Source organism: Podarcis filfolensis, assembly GCF_964270895.1.
Source record: "Podarcis filfolensis genome assembly, chromosome: 13".
Taxonomy (NCBI): domain Eukaryota; kingdom Metazoa; phylum Chordata; class Lepidosauria; order Squamata; family Lacertidae; genus Podarcis; species Podarcis filfolensis.
Genome location: NC_139615.1, coordinates 24,682,418 through 24,701,035, shown reverse-complemented (window position 1 = coordinate 24,701,035; position 18,618 = coordinate 24,682,418). Strand labels below are relative to the sequence as shown.

At 38.8% G+C, this 18,618-nt stretch overlaps 1 protein-coding gene across 1 annotated transcript; it reads left to right on the top strand.

Moving 5' to 3' along the window:
* Positions 1-4,191: 4,191 nt before the first annotated feature.
* Positions 4,192-18,238, top strand: LOC310748626 (vomeronasal type-2 receptor 26-like; the record flags this gene model as incomplete). Its single annotated transcript, XM_083584477.1, has 8 exons — positions 4,192-4,234; positions 7,177-7,239; positions 11,493-11,639; positions 13,293-13,584; positions 14,261-15,118; positions 15,482-15,709; positions 16,247-16,373; positions 17,337-18,238. Exons 1-8 carry the CDS (start codon positions 4,218-4,220, stop codon positions 18,236-18,238), a joined length of 2,634 nt encoding a protein of 877 aa, XP_083440603.1. The 5' UTR covers positions 4,192-4,217.
* Positions 18,239-18,618: the final 380 nt, after the last annotated feature.

Here is an 18,618-nt window from a genome sequence, read left to right as displayed (position 1 = left end):
CAATTATGGGGTGCTAAGTAAGGTTGGGAGGGAGAAGGCATATGTGGAAAGGAGTCATGAGTATGTTGCTGGAACTCAGCTCTATTCCACTGTTACATCAGAGTCAGCAGTTGCCAGTCAGACCCCAAAAAGATATCTGGCTCCAGTGGTGGGCTGACTGAAGGCCAAATATCAGAAGTTAAATGCTGGTAGGGCAGAGGCACAGTGGTTTGTCATTTCCCAAGTTTAGAGGTTGGGAGATTTGCCTGTTTTGGATGGAGTTGTACTCCCTTTGAAGGAACAGGTACAAAGTCTAGGGATGTTGTGGATCCTTCTCTTTAATGGGAAGCCCAAGTGATGTAAGCAGCAAGGAGACCTTCATTTGGCAAACTGGATATAACTATTCCAGTTGCCTAGATACTGTGATCTGTGCATTGGCAACCTCAAAATTAAATTCCTGTAATATAACTTCTGTGGACCTTCCCTGCCCGCAGGGAGCAGAACAAAGGATCATAGGCAGCAAAGATGATAAACGAGCTTGGCTTAAAATGTAGCAGAACCTCTGCTCGTCACTAGCCGGAGTCAAAAGACATGAAACATATCTTTGCAGGGCCCTGAAATTCATATTACACAACCTACTCCCAGCCACTTCGGCCAGGAAACAGATACCACCAACCTGCCTTATGCTAAAATTATGAACATTTTAAGTACTGCATTGATAAAGAATCTTACTAATTAAATTAACTATCAGTAAAATTAAATGGGGCAAACAATATTTGGGAATGAACTGTTGAGAGAACTACCGGTATATCCATCAAGACAACAAGTTGTGACTCTCACTTTCCCCAGACATGGCTTTCCAGTTATCCCAAATATAAATGACCCATGTATGAAGCTGAACCTAGTACTGGTCAGATATGGATCTACCAGCTGTACAAGACTAGCTACTTATTATCCCTACTTATTATCCCTCTGGCAAAATAATAATAATAATAATAATAATAATAATAATAATAATAATAATATGTATGATGCAAAAAAGAAGAATGGGGAGGAAATATTCTATCAGTTTTGTTATGCAAGATAGAACATCACGTCAATAACACACTGGGGAATGATAATCATACCTGTCAAAATTACTGGTTTATGCAATTGACATTCAGTGCATGTTAGCAAGTGTCTGAAGAAAAGCTATAAAACACTTGTATTCTTCAGAATTAGATCTAGGTAGAGGCAGGGCTCTGTCACTCTTCTCTTAAAAAATCTCTCACTTATATGGATATAAGTGGATATATTTCCACAAGCTGATTTATTCTTTTTTTCTAAAAACAAACAAACAAACAAAAAACCATACAAAATAAAGTGAGGAGATATAGACTTGGATCTAGGCTATATGAGACCCACTGATATCAGTGGGAGTCACATTCCACTAATTTATCCAGCTCACACAGAGAACATATGAACAATATTAAATAGGACAGTGGTCCTGCCATGGAGAACATAAAAATTGTTGAGGTTCTTTGCAGACCACTTAATGGTCTGCCTGTTGTAGCAATTTTAAGGTGCTGAGGCTGTGTAATTTTAAATGGTATTCTATTGCTTCTTTTATTTTGAATCCTGTATTTTATTGCATTATAGCATGAATTCTATAGAATTCTAATTGCTCTTTACAGGCATGCTGTGGACAGCCTGAACTAAGCAAGCAGACCACTGGTGGTCCACAAACAACAATTTGAGAAGCCCTGAACTAGAACACAAGGGTACTGGCACCCAAATTCCATAACAAGCCAAGTTGTAAATCAGTGCAACCAGAAGATTATCTACGATTTGACTGACGCTGTAGCAACTGCAATGCCACACATAGAGGGTACCATGGGAACTGAGATTTGGTGGGGACATTTTGCCAACAGGATCATGACAGTGATGGTGTTGCTGCTTATACTGTTGTGTCATACTGTATGCAAGTCACATTTCATTAATTGCAGCATACATGATGATCTTCTTCCTATTCCTCATGAATTCTACCAGGCAGGGGACCTTGTGATTGGTGGGATTGTTTCTCAAGTTTTCTTCTTGTATAATGTACTTTCTTTCCTGGAACAGCCTACACAGAATATGATTGGAGAACCTATGTAAGACACCATGTCCTTTCCTCCCTTTCCTCAGTTTATTAATAAAAAGCATGACCCCAAAACATTTTGAGCATTTAGTTCTTCGCTTGAGATATTCCCCCACCCCCATTATACTTTGAGGTATGTTTTCTTCACTGTAGTCTTGAACAGATACAGATGACAAATGAAGAATTCAAATGTGCTTTTATTGCTTCTGTCACTGTTGATTTATGAAATAGCTGTAACTTACATTACAGTTCAGTGCCCAAGAACTACCAGCACATCCTGGCCTTAGCCTTTGCTGTAAAAGAGATAAATGAAAACCCCAACATCTTACCAAACATTTCTCTGGGAATCCACATTCTTAATAGCTACTACACTGCTAGGATGACGTATAAGGCCACTCTAAGTCTGCTTTCTAAACAGCAACGATTTTCTCCTAACTTCAAGTGTCAGAATCAGAACAATTTGGTAGCTGTTGTTGGAGGATGCATCTCTGAAATCTCTGCCAATGTGGCCATCATTTCAGCAATCCACAAGACACCACAGGTAAACTGTGTGCATAGGGGTATGGATTTATTTTTACAGTAGTGGTACACCATCATGATTAAAGGAAAATGTGTCTGCAGTCTTTTGGATCATGGGCAGGGGGTGGGCAGGAACACTTTTTCACTTTATGGAAACTTCTAGGGGTTAATGTCAGGGGTGCGGGAACAGAGGCAAAAGATTACAGGGATCAAGAGATGTGACTCTTACCTTTGAACATTCCATTATATTCCAGAAACACAAGAGTAAGCAGTTTTTACACCCAGAGAACACACAACTATTTCCACCTCTAGCAGGCTTAGGCATCATCACGGTACAAATACACTATTTAGACATGCAGCTTGAACAGGGTCAGTATGGAACGTGGCCTTCATAGAGACATTGGGGTATGGAAAACATATCATATAAGGAAAGGTTGAAATAAATTGGTATGTTCAGTCTCTTGAAAATGAGTCCAAGGTGCAACATTACAACACACTTCAAAGACTTAAGCAGTTGCCACATCGAAGAGGACAAAGCTTCATTCTCTATTGCTGCAAACGTAGTACTTGTTTAGGGTTCAAAATTCGGACTAAACGTACTTCAATTATAAAACAAATGAAGCAGCCATTTGTTGCAAAAACTGTGATTTCGGTTTTCAAAAGGATATTGAACTAGATGACCTACAGGACCAATTCCAAAGTAATGATTTGCTATTCTCTTATAATCTGTCTGAGAAATATTCATGGATTTTATTACAGCTCACTTATGGATCATTTTTACCAGTACAAAGTGCAAAAATGCTTTTCCCATTCTTGTACCAGATGGTCCCCAATGAAGCCCAGCAGCACAAAGGAATTGTGCAGTTACTTCAGCATTTCAGATGGACCTGGGTTGGGCTTTTTGCTGCGGATGATGACAAAGGAAATAGGTTTTTACAGACAATAGTGCCAATGCTATCCCAGAACGGCATCTGTTATGACTTTACAGTAAACATACCAAAATGGAGTTATATGGATGAGATGCTAGACTGGTTTTTAAAACACTTGGATGCCTATCTCACTGTGTTTGAAAGAAAAGCCAATGTATTCTATGCATATGGGGAACCTTCATCCTTTCAAGTTCTAATAATGATGTTGTTTCTAGCACCCTTCGTGGACCTGCCCCCTCTGGGTAAAGTGTGGATTATTACATCCCACTGGGATTTTGCATCACACTCTATTCAAAAGATTTGGGATCTACAAGCCTTCCATGGTTCCATATCCATCACGGTTCATTCAAATCAACCATTGGGATTCCAAAATTTCCTTCAGATGCTAAGACCTTCATGGTCCCAAGGAGATGGTTTTATCCAGGACTTTTGGGAACAGGCCTTCAGTTGTTCATTAGATATGTATAATGGACAGCATCAGGAAAGGAAATACTGCTCTGGAGGAGAGAAGCTGGAGAGTCTTCCTGGTACCTTGTTTGAAATGGAAATGACTGGCCACAGCTACAATGTCTACAATGCTGTCTATGCTGTGGCTCATGCTTTGGAAGCTGTTTACAAATCCAGTTCCAAAGGTAGGAAGTTGGGAGAACAACCGGAACTGTTTTTTCAGAATGTGCAACCATGGCAGGTAATTACAACTGAACATTTTTAAAAGTCTATGTTTTCATCAAGAAACATAGGAAAATCTAAGTCTGCATGATACAATTACTCTTTCTGTGGTGGTTTTCATTTCCTTTCAGTGTTTTTCCCCTTTTGGAAATCCATTTTCATAAATATTAGTGGTCCCATGATAAAATATTGTTATTTCAATTCAAAATCATCCACCACCTTAGAGCTTATGGAAAGTAATGATCATTTGAAATATCAAATAATCATATAAGGTTTCCAATTCAAGAACAAAACAAGATTGTCCAATGGATGAAGTCACCACATACATTGTTGAAGAGTTTTGAAACAGTCCTCTCTTTGCTGATACTTTCTTTCCATCTAGGTCTATCATTTTCTAAGAACCATGATGTTCAACAATAGTGTTGGGGATTCAGTGTGTTTTGATTATAATGGAGAGTTAGTTACAGGTTTTGATGTAACAAACTGGATTATTTCCCCGAATGGCTCATTGTTTAGGGTCAAAGTTGGAAGACTGGACCCTCAGGCACCTTTAGGAAAAGAGTTAAGCATAAATGATGATCAAATTGTGTGGCATAAAGTATTTAATCAGGTGAGAAACAGCACTGTGACATTTGATATTTTTGCTCAAAATTTTCAAATGCTTTGAAGACATCTAACTACATTCCAACTTTAACATTCCTAAAATCCCACAGGATCATTTATTATTTCCTGAAGCTTTTTGAAAACTACATTATATTCCAGTTCTAATTTTATCTATTATATGCTTTATCTTTCCTCTCCTCCAATAAATAAATAAATTACTTATTTTAAGAATTGGTTTGGGATAGGGAGCTAGGTATTATCTTTAATGGACCCTTTACATTTTAATAGATATTTCCATATTTAAGGGATATTTATCCACCTATTTAAAAAGTATAGGCTTCTACGTACACTACCAAACATACATCTCTTCGCAGAACAAAAAAACAAATTCTTTCCAATAGCACCTTAAAGACCAACTAAGTTAGTTCTTGGTATGAGCTTTCGTGTGCATGCACACTTCTTCAGATACCATGAATTTCAGATACCAGAATTTCGTGCATGCACACGAAAGCTCATACCAAGAACTAACTTAGTTGGTCTTTAAGGTGCTACTGGAAAGAAATTTTTTTTGTTTTTTGTTTTGACTATGGCAGACCAACACGGCTACCTATCTGTAACTCAATCTCTTCGCAGAGGCAGTGATGAGTTCAAGACACATTCCAGAAAATAAAACAAAAGCAAGAAATAGAAAGAGAGAGAGAAAACCATACAAAGTCCTCTCCACACTTAAATCTTAACCTGAGAAAACAGACAGAAGTGAACCCTTCCTGCTCTAACTTGGGGCCTCTTCTTTCTTTCTTTCTTTCTTTCTTTCTTTCTTTCTTTCTTTCTTTCTTTCTTTCTTTCTGTTTCAAATCTTCCATTCTTGGGCAAGGTGATTGAGCAAGTGGTTTTTGAACAACTCCAGGCATGCCTGGAGGATGCAGACCATTTGGATCCCTTCCAATCAGGATTCAGGCCTCATCATTGGACTGAAACTGTCTTGGTCATGCTGGTCAATGATCCGGCGGGCTAGGGACAAAGGTGAAAGCTGTTTCCTAGTTTTGATGACTCTCTCAGCGGCTTTTGATACCATCGACCATAACATCCTTCTGGACCATCTAGAGGGGCTGGAAGCTGTGGGCACTGTTATACAGTGGTTCCGCTCCTTCCTCCTGGGCTGTGTCCAGAACGTGGTGTTGGGGGATGAGTGTTCAGAATCCTGGGCTCTCACTTGTGGGGTGCCTTAGGGTTCCGTCCTCTCCCCCATGCTTTTTAACATCTATATGAAGCTGCTGGGAGAGATCATCAAGGGGTTTGGGCTGGGTGTCATTCAGTATGCGGATGATACCCAGCTCTACCTCTCTTTTAAACTGGAACCAGTGAAGGCAGTAAATGTCCTCTGTGAGTGTCTGGAGGTCGTTGGAGGATGGATGGTGGCTAACAGATTGAGGCTGAAGCCTAACAAGAGAGAAGAACTATTTTTGGGGACAGGGGGAGGGCTTGTGTGGATGACTCCCTGGTCCTGAATGGGGTGGATGTGACCCTGAAGGAGCAGGTGCAGAGCCTGGGAGACATTTTGGACTCACAGCTGTCCATGGAGGTGCAGGTCAATTCTGTGTCCAGGGCAGCTGTCTTCCAGCTCCATCTGGTATGCAGGCTGAGACCCTACCTGCCTGTGGACTGTCTAGCCAGAGTGGTGCATGCTCTAATTATCTCCCGCTTGGACTACTGCAACACGCTCTACGTGGGGCTACCTTTGAAGGTGACCCGGAAATTGCAATTAATCCAGAATGCAGCAGTTAGACTGGTGACTGGGAGTGGCTGCTGAGACCACATAACACTGGTCATGAAAGACCTACACTGGCTCCCAGTACATTTCCAAGCACAATTCAGAGTTGGTGCTGACCTTTAAAGCCCTAAACGGTCTCGGCCTCAGTATACCTGAAGGAGCATCTCCACCCCCATTGTTCAGCCTGGAAAGTGATGTCCAGCACCAAAGGCCTTCTGGTGGTTCCCTCACTGTGAGAAGTTACAGGGAACCAGGCAGAAGGCCTTCTTGGTAGTGGTGCCTGCCCTGTGGAACACCCTCCCATCAAATGTCAAGGAAATAAACAACTATCTGACTTTTAGAAGACATCTGAAAGCAGTCCTGTTTAGGGAAGTTTTTAAACTCTGATATTTTATTGTATTTTAAATATTTTGTTGGAAGCCGACCAGAGTGGCGGGGGAAAACCCAGTCAGATAGGCGGGGTATAAATAAGAAATTATTATTATTATTATTATTATTATTATTATTATTATTATTATCCCAACCTGCTTTTGTTTGTGCTCTCTTATGCTTTCATTACTAATCTCTCTATAATGATTCTCTATAAGGTGCTTCCCCTTTCTGTGTGCAATGACTACTGCTCTCCTGGCTACAGCAGGAAAAAGAAGGAAGGAGAGAAATTTTGCTGCTATGATTGTGCTTCATGTCCAGAAGGAATGATCTCTAAGTATAAAGGTGGGAGGAATAACTGACACAATCATCTTATTCACATTTCCATAACACAGCATAAAGTGTACCCCTTGAATGCATATGGAGGTAGTTTCCAATGCAAAATTGTAAACAAAAAACACACAAAAACCTAATAATTAATTTTTAAGAGTTTCAAAGAGTGTGGGACTGAGTGAATTTGTGTCCATCACTATCTCTCAGTCCATGCAACCTCACAGGGTTGGTGTGAAGATCCCTTGCCAGGTTCCACTGTCACTGAAAGTCTTTCCTTGATTTTTCCAGTCCCAATAGGGTAGCAAAGGAACCTTTTCCCAGTGGACCATCTGGCATTTCGTCAATATACTCTGCTTTTAATATTGTTTAATTTAATTGATTTTTATAATCTTATTTCAATAAAGAACAGGTTATTAACTATTTAAACAAATACATAATATAGGACATTTCTGCTTTCAATATACAATACTGAATGTGAGAACTTATTGTGGAACATTTGTTCCACGGCAGCATACAAAAGCCTGCACTTGTGGAATCCCAGCCTTGACGTTTATTTTCTCCACTTTGATAATACCGCTTATAGGATACCGCTTATAGGATTAATACTTCAAACAAAGAACAGAATACAGTGATACCTTGGGTTAAGTACTTAATTCGTTCTGGAGGTCCGTTCTTAACCTGAAACTGTTCTTAACCTGAAGCACCACTTTAACTAATGGGGCCTCCCACAGCTGCCGCGCCGCTGGAGCACGATTTCTGTTCTCATCCTGAAACATAGTTCTTAACCCGAGGTACTATTTCTGGGTTAGCGGAGTCTGTAACCTGAAGCGTACGTAACCTGAAGCGTATGTAACCCAAAGTACCACTATAAATTGACAGCATAGCAGAACAACTTAATGTTTAACTGTAGCATGAAACAACATGTAACGTTGTGAAGATGGTTTTTAGATTCTGTCCATGTGGGAAAAAATAATTTTCTGAAGCAATTAAATAAATTGAATGCAAACCTTTCTGTTTATGTATTTATGTGATTTTTTTCTCTGAGGATGGTGACCCTGAAAAAGTTAGGATGATGATGATGATGATATACTTATACCCCGTCAATCAACTGGGCATCTGCTCAGCCACTCTGGATGGCTCCAAACAGAATATTAAAAACACAATAAAACATCAAACCTAAACAGGGGTGCCTTCAGAACAATGTTCTAGCTATATATTGATCAATGTCAGAATCTTTTTAACAGCTCTTCCTTTATTTTAGATATGGATGCCTGTGTGAAATGTCCAGAAGATGGGTATCCCAACCATGACCAAACCCAATGCATTCCCAAGGTCCCAAGCTACCTCTCTTATAAAGAAGATTTAGGACTCGTCTTAGTTATCTTGACCATTATCTTCTCACTGATCACAATATTCATCCTTGGGACTTTTATGAAGCACAATAATACTCCCATTGTCAAAGCCAACAATCGGACTCTCACCTACATCCTTCTCATATCCCTCCTGCTTTGTTTCCTCTGCTCCTTTCTCTTCATTGGACAGCCTGGAAAGGTGACTTGCCTTCTCCGACAAATCACTTTTAGCATCATCTTTTCTGTGGCCCTTTCTAGTGTTTTGGCAAAAACCATTACTGTGCTTCTGGCATTCATGGCAACCAAACCGGGATCCAGGATGAGCAAATGGATAGGGAAAAGGCTGGCAAATTCTATTGTCCTTTCCTGCTCCTTTATTCAGGCTTGCATAGGTACTCTTTGGTTAAGTACATCCCCTCCATTCCCAGATACAGATATGCACTCACTGCATGCGGAAATCATACTTGAATGTAATGAGGGTTCAGTTGCCATGTTTTATGGTGTCTTAGTCTACATGGGTTTGCTGGCCATTGTCAGCTTCATCTTGGCTTTCCTGGCCAGGAAGTTACCTGACAGTTTCAATGAGGCCAAATTTATCACTTTCAGCTTGCTGGTGTTTTGTAGTGTTTGGTTGTCCTTTGTTCCCACCTATCTGAGCACCAAAGGAAAATATATGGTAGCTGTGGAGATCTTTTCCATCTTGTCCTCTGGTGCTGGATTACTGGGTTGCATCTTTCCCCCAAAATGCTACATTATTATATTAAGACCTGAGCTGAACACCAGGGAACAACTAATCAGCAAAAAAAGGTAAAAGAACATGCTTACATATGGCTTCCTTCTGCTTGTGTATGTAGTTCATTGGAAATTCTGGTGGTACGGATGTCATAAGAATTCAGTTATGGGTTCTTGCTTAAGCAAACATCTTTCCTTAAATTCTTGTATGCAGAGTTTGGCCAGAAATATTTCATATCAATTTGGTTCTCACTTTAGTTTGCTGACATCTCCTGCATTTGAATGGTGAATTTCCTATTTAACTGTTCACTGCAATCCTACCTTGAATTAGACACAATTATCAACTCATAGGATTCTTCATTCTGAGGGTCCCAAGCATTTAAATTGCTTGTGGCTCAAAAAACTTTTAAGTGGTTTAACAGTGCAAAGCCTATTATAAAATATAGCCACATGTAATTAAAATACAAGGTAAATCAATTTCATCTGAACACCAATGATTGAAATATACCATAGCAATCAATATATTTAAAATAGTGATTTATACTGAAGGAACTGGGAGAAGCTAAATATAGTAACTTCCAAAGATTCCTGAGTCATGTGTTTTCTTCCTTCTACATTTTCTTAGCGTAGTATAATCAACTTCATATTTCTGGAACGATTTCCCTTGCCTTTTTTGGGAAAGACAATCCTCCAAAAGGCATTTTTTTAAAAAAAAAATGACTGCTAAAGAGGTCTGGGAAATCCTGACCCTATACAGGATGTGTGTGTGTGTTAAATTCAGTTTCTAACATTCAGCGAAATCATCCTCAGTGAAGGTTTATATAATTTGCGTAGTAAGGTCCCCTTTAGGGTGCCCAGAACAGCATAACCCTGTTCACAACATGAAAAATATATTTCCAGGGTCCTTAAATTCATATTATGCAACCTACTCCCTGATACATACAATGCACAACATTTAGAGTATCAGCCTGTTTGGCCAGAAAACATACACCTGTCTTATGTTAAAATCATGAACATTATCAGTACTGCAATGATAAAGAATCTTACTTAAATTAACTATCAGTAAAAATATGTGGGGCAAACAATATTAGGGAATAATTTGTTGATAGAAATGTAACCATCAACATGACAAGTTATGACTCTCACTTCCCCCAGACTGGGCTTTCAATTTATGCCAAATATGAATGACCATGGATGAACTGGACAGATCTGGATCTACATAAAACTAGCTACTTTTTATCCCATAAGAGGTGAAAGTGTCTGACAAAGAGGGGGGGGGACTTCTACCAATTTTGTTATTCATGATACAATGTCGGAAGTTGATGACACATTGGGGAAATGATAATTATAACTGTCAGAATTACTGGTTTATGCAGTTGAAAATCAGCACATGCTAGCAAGATCAAAAACAAGTATCTGAAGAAGAAATATAAAATACTTGTATTCTTCAGAATTAGATCTAGGTAGAGGCAGGGCTCTGTCATTCTTCTGTTAGATCATCTCTCATTTATATGTTAGGATATATTTCCACTAGCTGATTATTCTTCTTTAGAACAAAATCAAAAGAAAACAAAAGAAAAAATCACTCAAAGTAAAGTGAGGGGATAAAGATCTGGATCTAGACTGTATGACTCCCACTTATATCAGTGGGGGTCACATTCAACTAACTTATTCTTGATCCAGCTCAAAGAGAAAAAACAGAGGAACAATATAACTAGAACAATAGTCATCCCCCCACCATGGGCCACTTCTTTTAATTTGAATCCTATATGTTATTGTATTGCAGCTTGAATTCTATAGAATTCAAATTATAATTGTTTGTTACAGACATGCTGTGGACAGCCTGAACGAAGCATGCACACCACTGGTGGTCCACAAACAGCAATTTTAGAAACCCTGAACTGGGGGGGGGGGAAGGGTACTGGCACCCACATTCCATAACAGACCAAGTTGTAGATCCACCCAGCCAGAGCATTATCATTTAAGGCTGTAGCAACTGCGGCTTTCAAAACTGCCATTTAGATGGGTGGTTTTGCCAACAGGATCATGACGGTGATGGTGTTGCTGCTTCTCCTGTTGTGTCATACTGTATGCAAGTCACATTTTATTAATTGCAGCATTCGTGATGATCTGCTCTCTATTCCTCATGAATTTTTCCAGCCAGGGGACCTTGTGATTGGTGGGATTGTTTCTCAAGTCTTCTACCTCTATGATTTACTTTCTCTCTTGGAGCAGCCTACACATATTGTGACTCATGAACCTATGTAAGACAACCTATCTCCCTCCTCCTCTCCCCTCACTTTTTTGTAATATGTTCAGGCCCTAATTACCAGGAACACATATTTAAGGAATACTGCATTTATTTGCAAATGATATGCTGGCCATGCTTGGAGTGGTTAATATGTGCTTTATTTCCTAGATAACATTGCTAAGCACAAGGAAATAATAAGCTTTCCCTAACAAGTGTAAGTGAAATGAATGGATCTGGTGCATTTCTGTTTTCCTCTACGGAATTACCTCATCAAGGAATATGTCCTTCTCTATTGTTGGCCACATTGATTCTTATTTTTCAAGACTTTTGATCCTTCATCCTTCACCTCCATCTCTGTCCCACACATGATTTATTTAATCATACTGTGCTTTCATCTCACATTATTATATTTTAGAAACAGTTGTTGTTTAATTGTTCCAGTTGATTTTAGGCTGTAATTTATCCAGCTGACTCCCAGATTACATAGGAAAAATTCATACCTCACTGTCTAAGGAGACTTTGTGTGTGTGATAGGTTCATTGCAGCGCTTTGAAATAAATTTAAATATGAACAGATAAAATATTATAGGGGTTTGTGGGTTTTTAAAGGATTTTTTTAATTGGCCCTAAGTAACCGTGGTATGGTTTTCAAATGTATATAGAATATTTTAATCCTTGTGATTCTACACTCTACTTGTAATCGTCTCTTTTCCTCGCCTAATCATAGATGATCTCGAGTAGCACTAATATATCCAGATAATAAATGAGCCAATCTTAATTACCAGATATAACATCAACTTATGGTGTATTTCACATATAATATAAGTAATAAAATCTTTTTGATTAAAATATGTTGTTCTTTACATGCTAATAAGCATAATATATATATAAAAATGTGGATAATTAAGCAAAATATATAGCTACCAAACCAATATATACCGTATTTTTCACCCTATAGGACGCACTTTTTCCCCTCCAAAAATGAAGGGGAAATGTGTCTGCGTCCTATGGGGCGAATGCAGGCTTTCGCTGAAGCCTGGAGAGTGAGAGGGGTGGGTGGGCACCGACCCCTCTCGCTCTCCAGGCTTCGCGGACCTCTCCGCAAGCAGCGGGAGCGCTCCCGCTGCTTGCGGAGAGTTGCCTGCATGCCGAAGCCTGCGTGCGCTGAGATCAGCGCGCCCAGGCTTTGCGGACCTCTCCGCAAGCAGCGGGAGCCGCCGCTGGTCTCCCATGGCTTGCAGAGAGCTGCCTGTTTGGGGGCTGGGGTCAGGGGAAGCTCGGGCTTCCGCCTGGGGGGGAAATAAATCATTTAAACTGATATGAAATCCTTTATGTATATGGCAAAATATGTTAAGGGAGATAATAAATTTGATTACTAAGGAAATTGTTACCAGTTGTGAGTGTCCTCAAATTTGGTGGTGGGTGTTTAATATCTACTTTCTTCTTTTATGCTTTTTTAAGGTATGAGATGTCCAGGAACATTTTGCACATTTAGTTCTTTTTTAAACAAGATATTTGATTTTCATTTTATTTTGAGTTTATTATCTTCTAAGGGTAGCAGCTTCACTATAGTCTTGAACAGATGCAGATGACAAAGGAAGAATACAAATTTGTTTTATTGCTTCTGTTACTGTTGATTTATTAAATAGCTGTAACCTACATTACAGTTCAATGCCTAAGAACTACCAGCACACCCTGGCCTTAGCCTTTGCTGTAAAAGAGATAAATGAGAACCCGAACATCTTACCAAACATTTCTCTGGGATTCCACATTCTCAATAGCTACTACAGTGCTAGGATGACATATAAGGCCACCCTCAGCCTACTTTCTAAACAAAAAAGATTTTCTCCTAACTTCAAGTGTCAAAATCAGAATAAATTGATAGCTATTGTTGGAGGATGCCTCTCTGGAATCTCTGCCAATGTGGCCACCATTTCTGCAATTCACAAGACTCCACAGGTAATCTCTGTGCATGGGGGTACAAACATTAGATATATGTGAGCTTTGTGATGTGCCTATAAACAGATAAATTCAAGTTTAGGCTGAATTAAAAGAATCAAGGAATTGGATCCAATGCTAATCATATTTAGAGCAGAAACACTGAAATTATTCAACATGACTACTTTTAACCCATTCATTTGGGTTTATCTGCATAAAACCCACAGTTTCCAAGGCTCCAATAATTTCAATTCCACTTCCTTTTGCACTAGGAAGACCTCATGTTGACTACTGTGTCCAGTTCTAATTGGCATATTTAAATAATAATGCACTCATTTCAGAATGGGTTAAGAGGAGGTGAGTGAATATGGCCAGAAGTATGGAAAAAACACATCATACAGGAAAGCATGAAAGAAATGTGTCTCTTGAAAATGAGTTCAAGGTGAAACATTACAAACTTTTCAAATAGAAAAGTCCAAAGATTTCTTTTGTACTGCTGTAAAGGTGGTACTTGTTTAAGTGTCCACACTTTAAATACTTCAATGATAGGACAAATGAAATATCCATTTATTTCAGAAACTGTGATTCGTGTTTTCAAAAGGATATTGAACTAGATGGCCTACAGGACCAACAGCAACATATTGATTTACTATTCTCTTGTAATCCATCTGAGAAAAATTCATATATGTTTTTACAGCTCACTTATGGATCATTTTTACCAGTACAAAGTACAAAGATGCTATTTCCATTTTTGTACCAGATGGTCCCCAATGAAGCCCAGCAGTACAAAGGAATTGTGCTGTTACTTCAGCATTTCAGATGGACCTGGGTTGGGCTTTTTGCTGTGGATGATGACAAAGGGAACAGGTTTTTACAGACAATAGTACCAATGCTTACCCAGAATGGCATCTGTTATGACTTCATAGTAAACATTCCAAAATGGAGTTATATGGATGAGATGCTAGACTGGTTTTTTCAGCACTTGGATGCCTATCTCATTATGTTTGAAAGAAAAGCCAATGTATTCTTTGTATATGGAGAACCTCCATCCTTTCAAGTTCTAAGAATGATGTTGTTTCTAGCACCCTTGGTGGACTTGCCCCCTCTGGGTAAAGTGTGGATTATTACATCCCACTGGGATTTTGCATCACACTCCATTCAGAAGATTTGGGATTTACAAACCTTCCATGGTTCCATATCTTTCACAGTTCACTCAAATCAGCCCTTGGGATTTCAAAATTTCATTCAGATGCTAAGACCTTCATGGGCCAAAGGAGATGGTTTTATCCAGGACTTTTGGGAACAGGCATTCAGCTGTTCATTAGAAATGTCTAATGTGCAACATCAGGAAATGAAATACTGCTCTGGAGTAGAGAAGCTGGAGAATCTTCCTGGGACCTTGTTTGAAATGGAAATGACTGGCCACAGCTACAATGTCTACAATGCTGTCAATGCTGTGGCTCATGCTTTGCAAGCCATTTACAAATCCAGTTCCAAATATAGAAAGTTGGGAGAAAGACAGGAACTGTTTTTTCAGAATGTGCAACCATGGCAGGTAATTACAACTAAACTTTTTAAAAACACTATGTTTTCTTCAGGAAACACAATTAATTCTAAGTGTGCATGATACAATTCTTATTAATGTGGGGGTTTTCATTTCCTTTCAGGGGATTTTCCCCTTTTGGAAATCCCTTATGATAAATATTAGTGGTGTTATGACAATATATTGTTATCTCAACTCATTGTCACCTACCAACTTGGAACTTATGGAGAGCAATGATCATTAGAAATATCAGACAATCATATAAGGTTTCCAATTCAAGAACAAGAATGACTGCCCAATGAATGAAATCACCACATACATTGTTGAAGAGTTTTGAAACAGTCCTCTCTTTGCTGATACTTTCTTTCTATCTAGGTCCATCACTTTCTAAGGACCATGTTGTTCAACAATAGTGCTGGGGATTCAGTGTGTTTTGATGATTATGGAGAATTAATTATAGGTTTTGATGTAACAAACTGGATTATTTCTCCAAATGGTTCATTATTTAGGGTCAAAGTTGGAAGACTAGACTCTCAGGCACCTTTAGGGAAACAGTTAAGCATCAATGATGATCAGATTGTGTGGCATAATGTTTTTAATCAGGTGAGACACAGCTCTGAGGCATTTGATGTTTTGAGTCAAAATTTTCAAATGCTTTGAAACATTTGTTTTATTATTTCATGAACCTTTTTGAAAACAACATAATATTGCAGTTCTAATTTTGGTGGATTCCTATTATATGCTTTATCTTTCCTCTCCTCCAGTAAATAAATAAATTACTTATTTCATGAATTGGTTTCAGGTTAAAGGCCTAGGTCTTTAATAGAACCTTTACATTTTAATAGATATTTCCATATTTAAGGAGCTATATAGTTTTCTAAATATACTACCAAACATACGTCTCTCTGTAGATGCATTGATGAGGCAATATAAAATTTCAAGGACACATTCTAGCCAATAAAAACAAAAGCAAAAAGAGGAACAGAAAAAGAAACATACAAGGTAAATCTTAACTAGGCAACACAGATAAAGGTAAACCCTCCCTGCTCTCACTTGGGGATTTCCTTTTTCTTCCAACCTGCTTTTTTGTGTGATCTATTAGGCACTCATTACTATTCTCTCTTTAATGTTTCTGTACAGGTGCTTCCCCTTTCTGTGTGCAATGACTACTGCTATCCTGGCTACAGCAGGAAAAAGAAGGAAGGAGAGAAATTTTGCTGCTATGATTGTGCTCCCTGTCCAGAAGGAATGATTTCTCAGTATAAAGGTGGGAGAAATAGTGGGCACAACTATATTATTTGCATTTCCATGACACAACATAAAGTGTAATCCCTTGAATGCACATGGAGGTAGTTTGCAATGCAAAATATTAAACAAATAAGAAAAGAACTTACTATTAATTGTTAAGAGTTTCAAAGAGTTTGGGACCGAGTGAATTTGTGCCCATATAAGCAACCTCACAGGGTTGGTGTCAAGCTCTCTTGCCAGGTAGTTCCACAACCACCGACAGTCTTTCCAATATTTTTCCAGTCACAATAGGGTATACAAAATAAATGTTTCCTAGTGGACCATATGACAGTTCAAGTATATACTCTGCTTTTACTATTATTTCATTTAATTGATTTTTATAATCTCATTTCGATGAAGAGCGGGTTATAAATTATTTTAGTAAATGCATAATATAGGACATTTCTGCTTTCTGCATATTCAATATTGGATGTGAGAACTCATTGTGGAACATTTGTTCCTCAGCAGCACTTAAAAGCCTGCACTTGTGGAATCCCAGCCTTGAAGTTTATTTTACGTAGCCAGACGATAATATCACCTACATTTTCAGGATAATCTCACCATTATTTTTTTGCCACTTTGATAATCTTGCAATACAGCTTTCAGGATTAAGACTTCAAAGAAAGAACAGAATAAATTGACAGTATAGCAGAACCACCCAATGTTTTACTGTTGCATGAAGAACATCAAACATTCCTAAGATTGTTTTTACATTTTCTCTATGGGGTTGGGGGATTCCCAAGCAATTGAATAAACTGAATGCAAACTTTTCTGTTTATCTCTTTATATTAGCATTTATTTCAAAGGAGGGTGTGCATCATAAGAATCTAAAAGAGGTCTGTGACCCTGAAAAAGTTAAGAACTTTGCTTAGCTTAAGAACAATGCTTTAGCTATATATTGATCAATGTCTGAAATATTTAAACAGCTCGTCCTTTATTTCAGATATGGATGCCTGTGTGAAATGTCCAAAAGATGAGTATCCCAACAGTGGCCAAACCCAATGCATTCCCAAGGTCCCAAGCTACCTCTCTTATAAAGAAGATTTAGGACTCGTCTTAGTTATCTTGACCATTATCTTCTCTCTGATCACATTATTCGTGCTTGGGACTTTTATGAAGCACAATAACACTCCCATAGTCAAAGCCAACAATCGCACTCTCACCTACATCCTCCTCATCTCCCTCCTGCTTTGTTTCCTTTGCTCCTTTCTCTTCATTGGAAAGCCTGGAAAGGTCACCTGCCTTCTCCGACAAATCACTTTTAGCATCATCTTTTCTGTGGCCCTTTCCAGTGTTTTGGCAAAAACCATTACTGTGCTTCTGGCATTCATGGCAACCAAACCGGGATCCAGGATGAGGAAATGGATAGGGAAAAGGCTGGCAAATTCTATTGTCCTTTCCTGCTCCTGTATTCAGGCTTCCCTTGGCACTCTTTGGTTAAGTACATCCCCTCCATTCCCAGATACGGATATGCACTCACTGCATGGGGAAATCATAGAAGAGTGTAATGAGGGTTCAGTGGCCATGTTTTATGGTGTCTTAGTCTATATGGGTTTGCTGGCCATTGTCAGCTTCATCTTGGCTTTCCTTGCCCGGAAGTTACCTGATAGTTTCAATGAGGCCAAATTTATCACTTTCAGCTTGCTGGTGTTTTGTAGTGTTTGGTTGTCCTTTGTTCCCACCTATCTGAGCACCAAAGGAAAATATATGGTAGCTGTAGAGATCTTTTCCATCTTGTCCTCTGGTGCTGGATTACTGGGTTGCATCTTTGCCCCAAAATGCTACATTATTATATTCAGACCTGAGCTTAACACCAGGGAACAACTAATCAGCAGAAAAAAGTAAAAGAACATGAGTGCATATGTTTCTTTCTGCTTGTGTATGTAGTTCAATGGAAATTCTGGTGGTAGGGATGTCATAAGAATTCAGTTATGGGTTCTTGCTTAAGCAAATGTCTTTCCTTAAATTCTTGTATGCATTGTTTGGCCAGAAATATTTCATTTCAATTTGGTTCTCACTTTAGTTTGCTGACATCTCCTGCATTTGAATGGAGAATTTCCTATTTAACTGTTCACTGTAATCCTACCTCGAATTAGACACAATTATCAACTCATAGGATTCCTCATTCTGAGGGTCCCAAGCATTTAAATTGCTTGTGGCTCAAAAAACTTTTAAATGGTTTACCAGTGCAAAGCCTATTATAAATTATAGCCACATGTAATTAA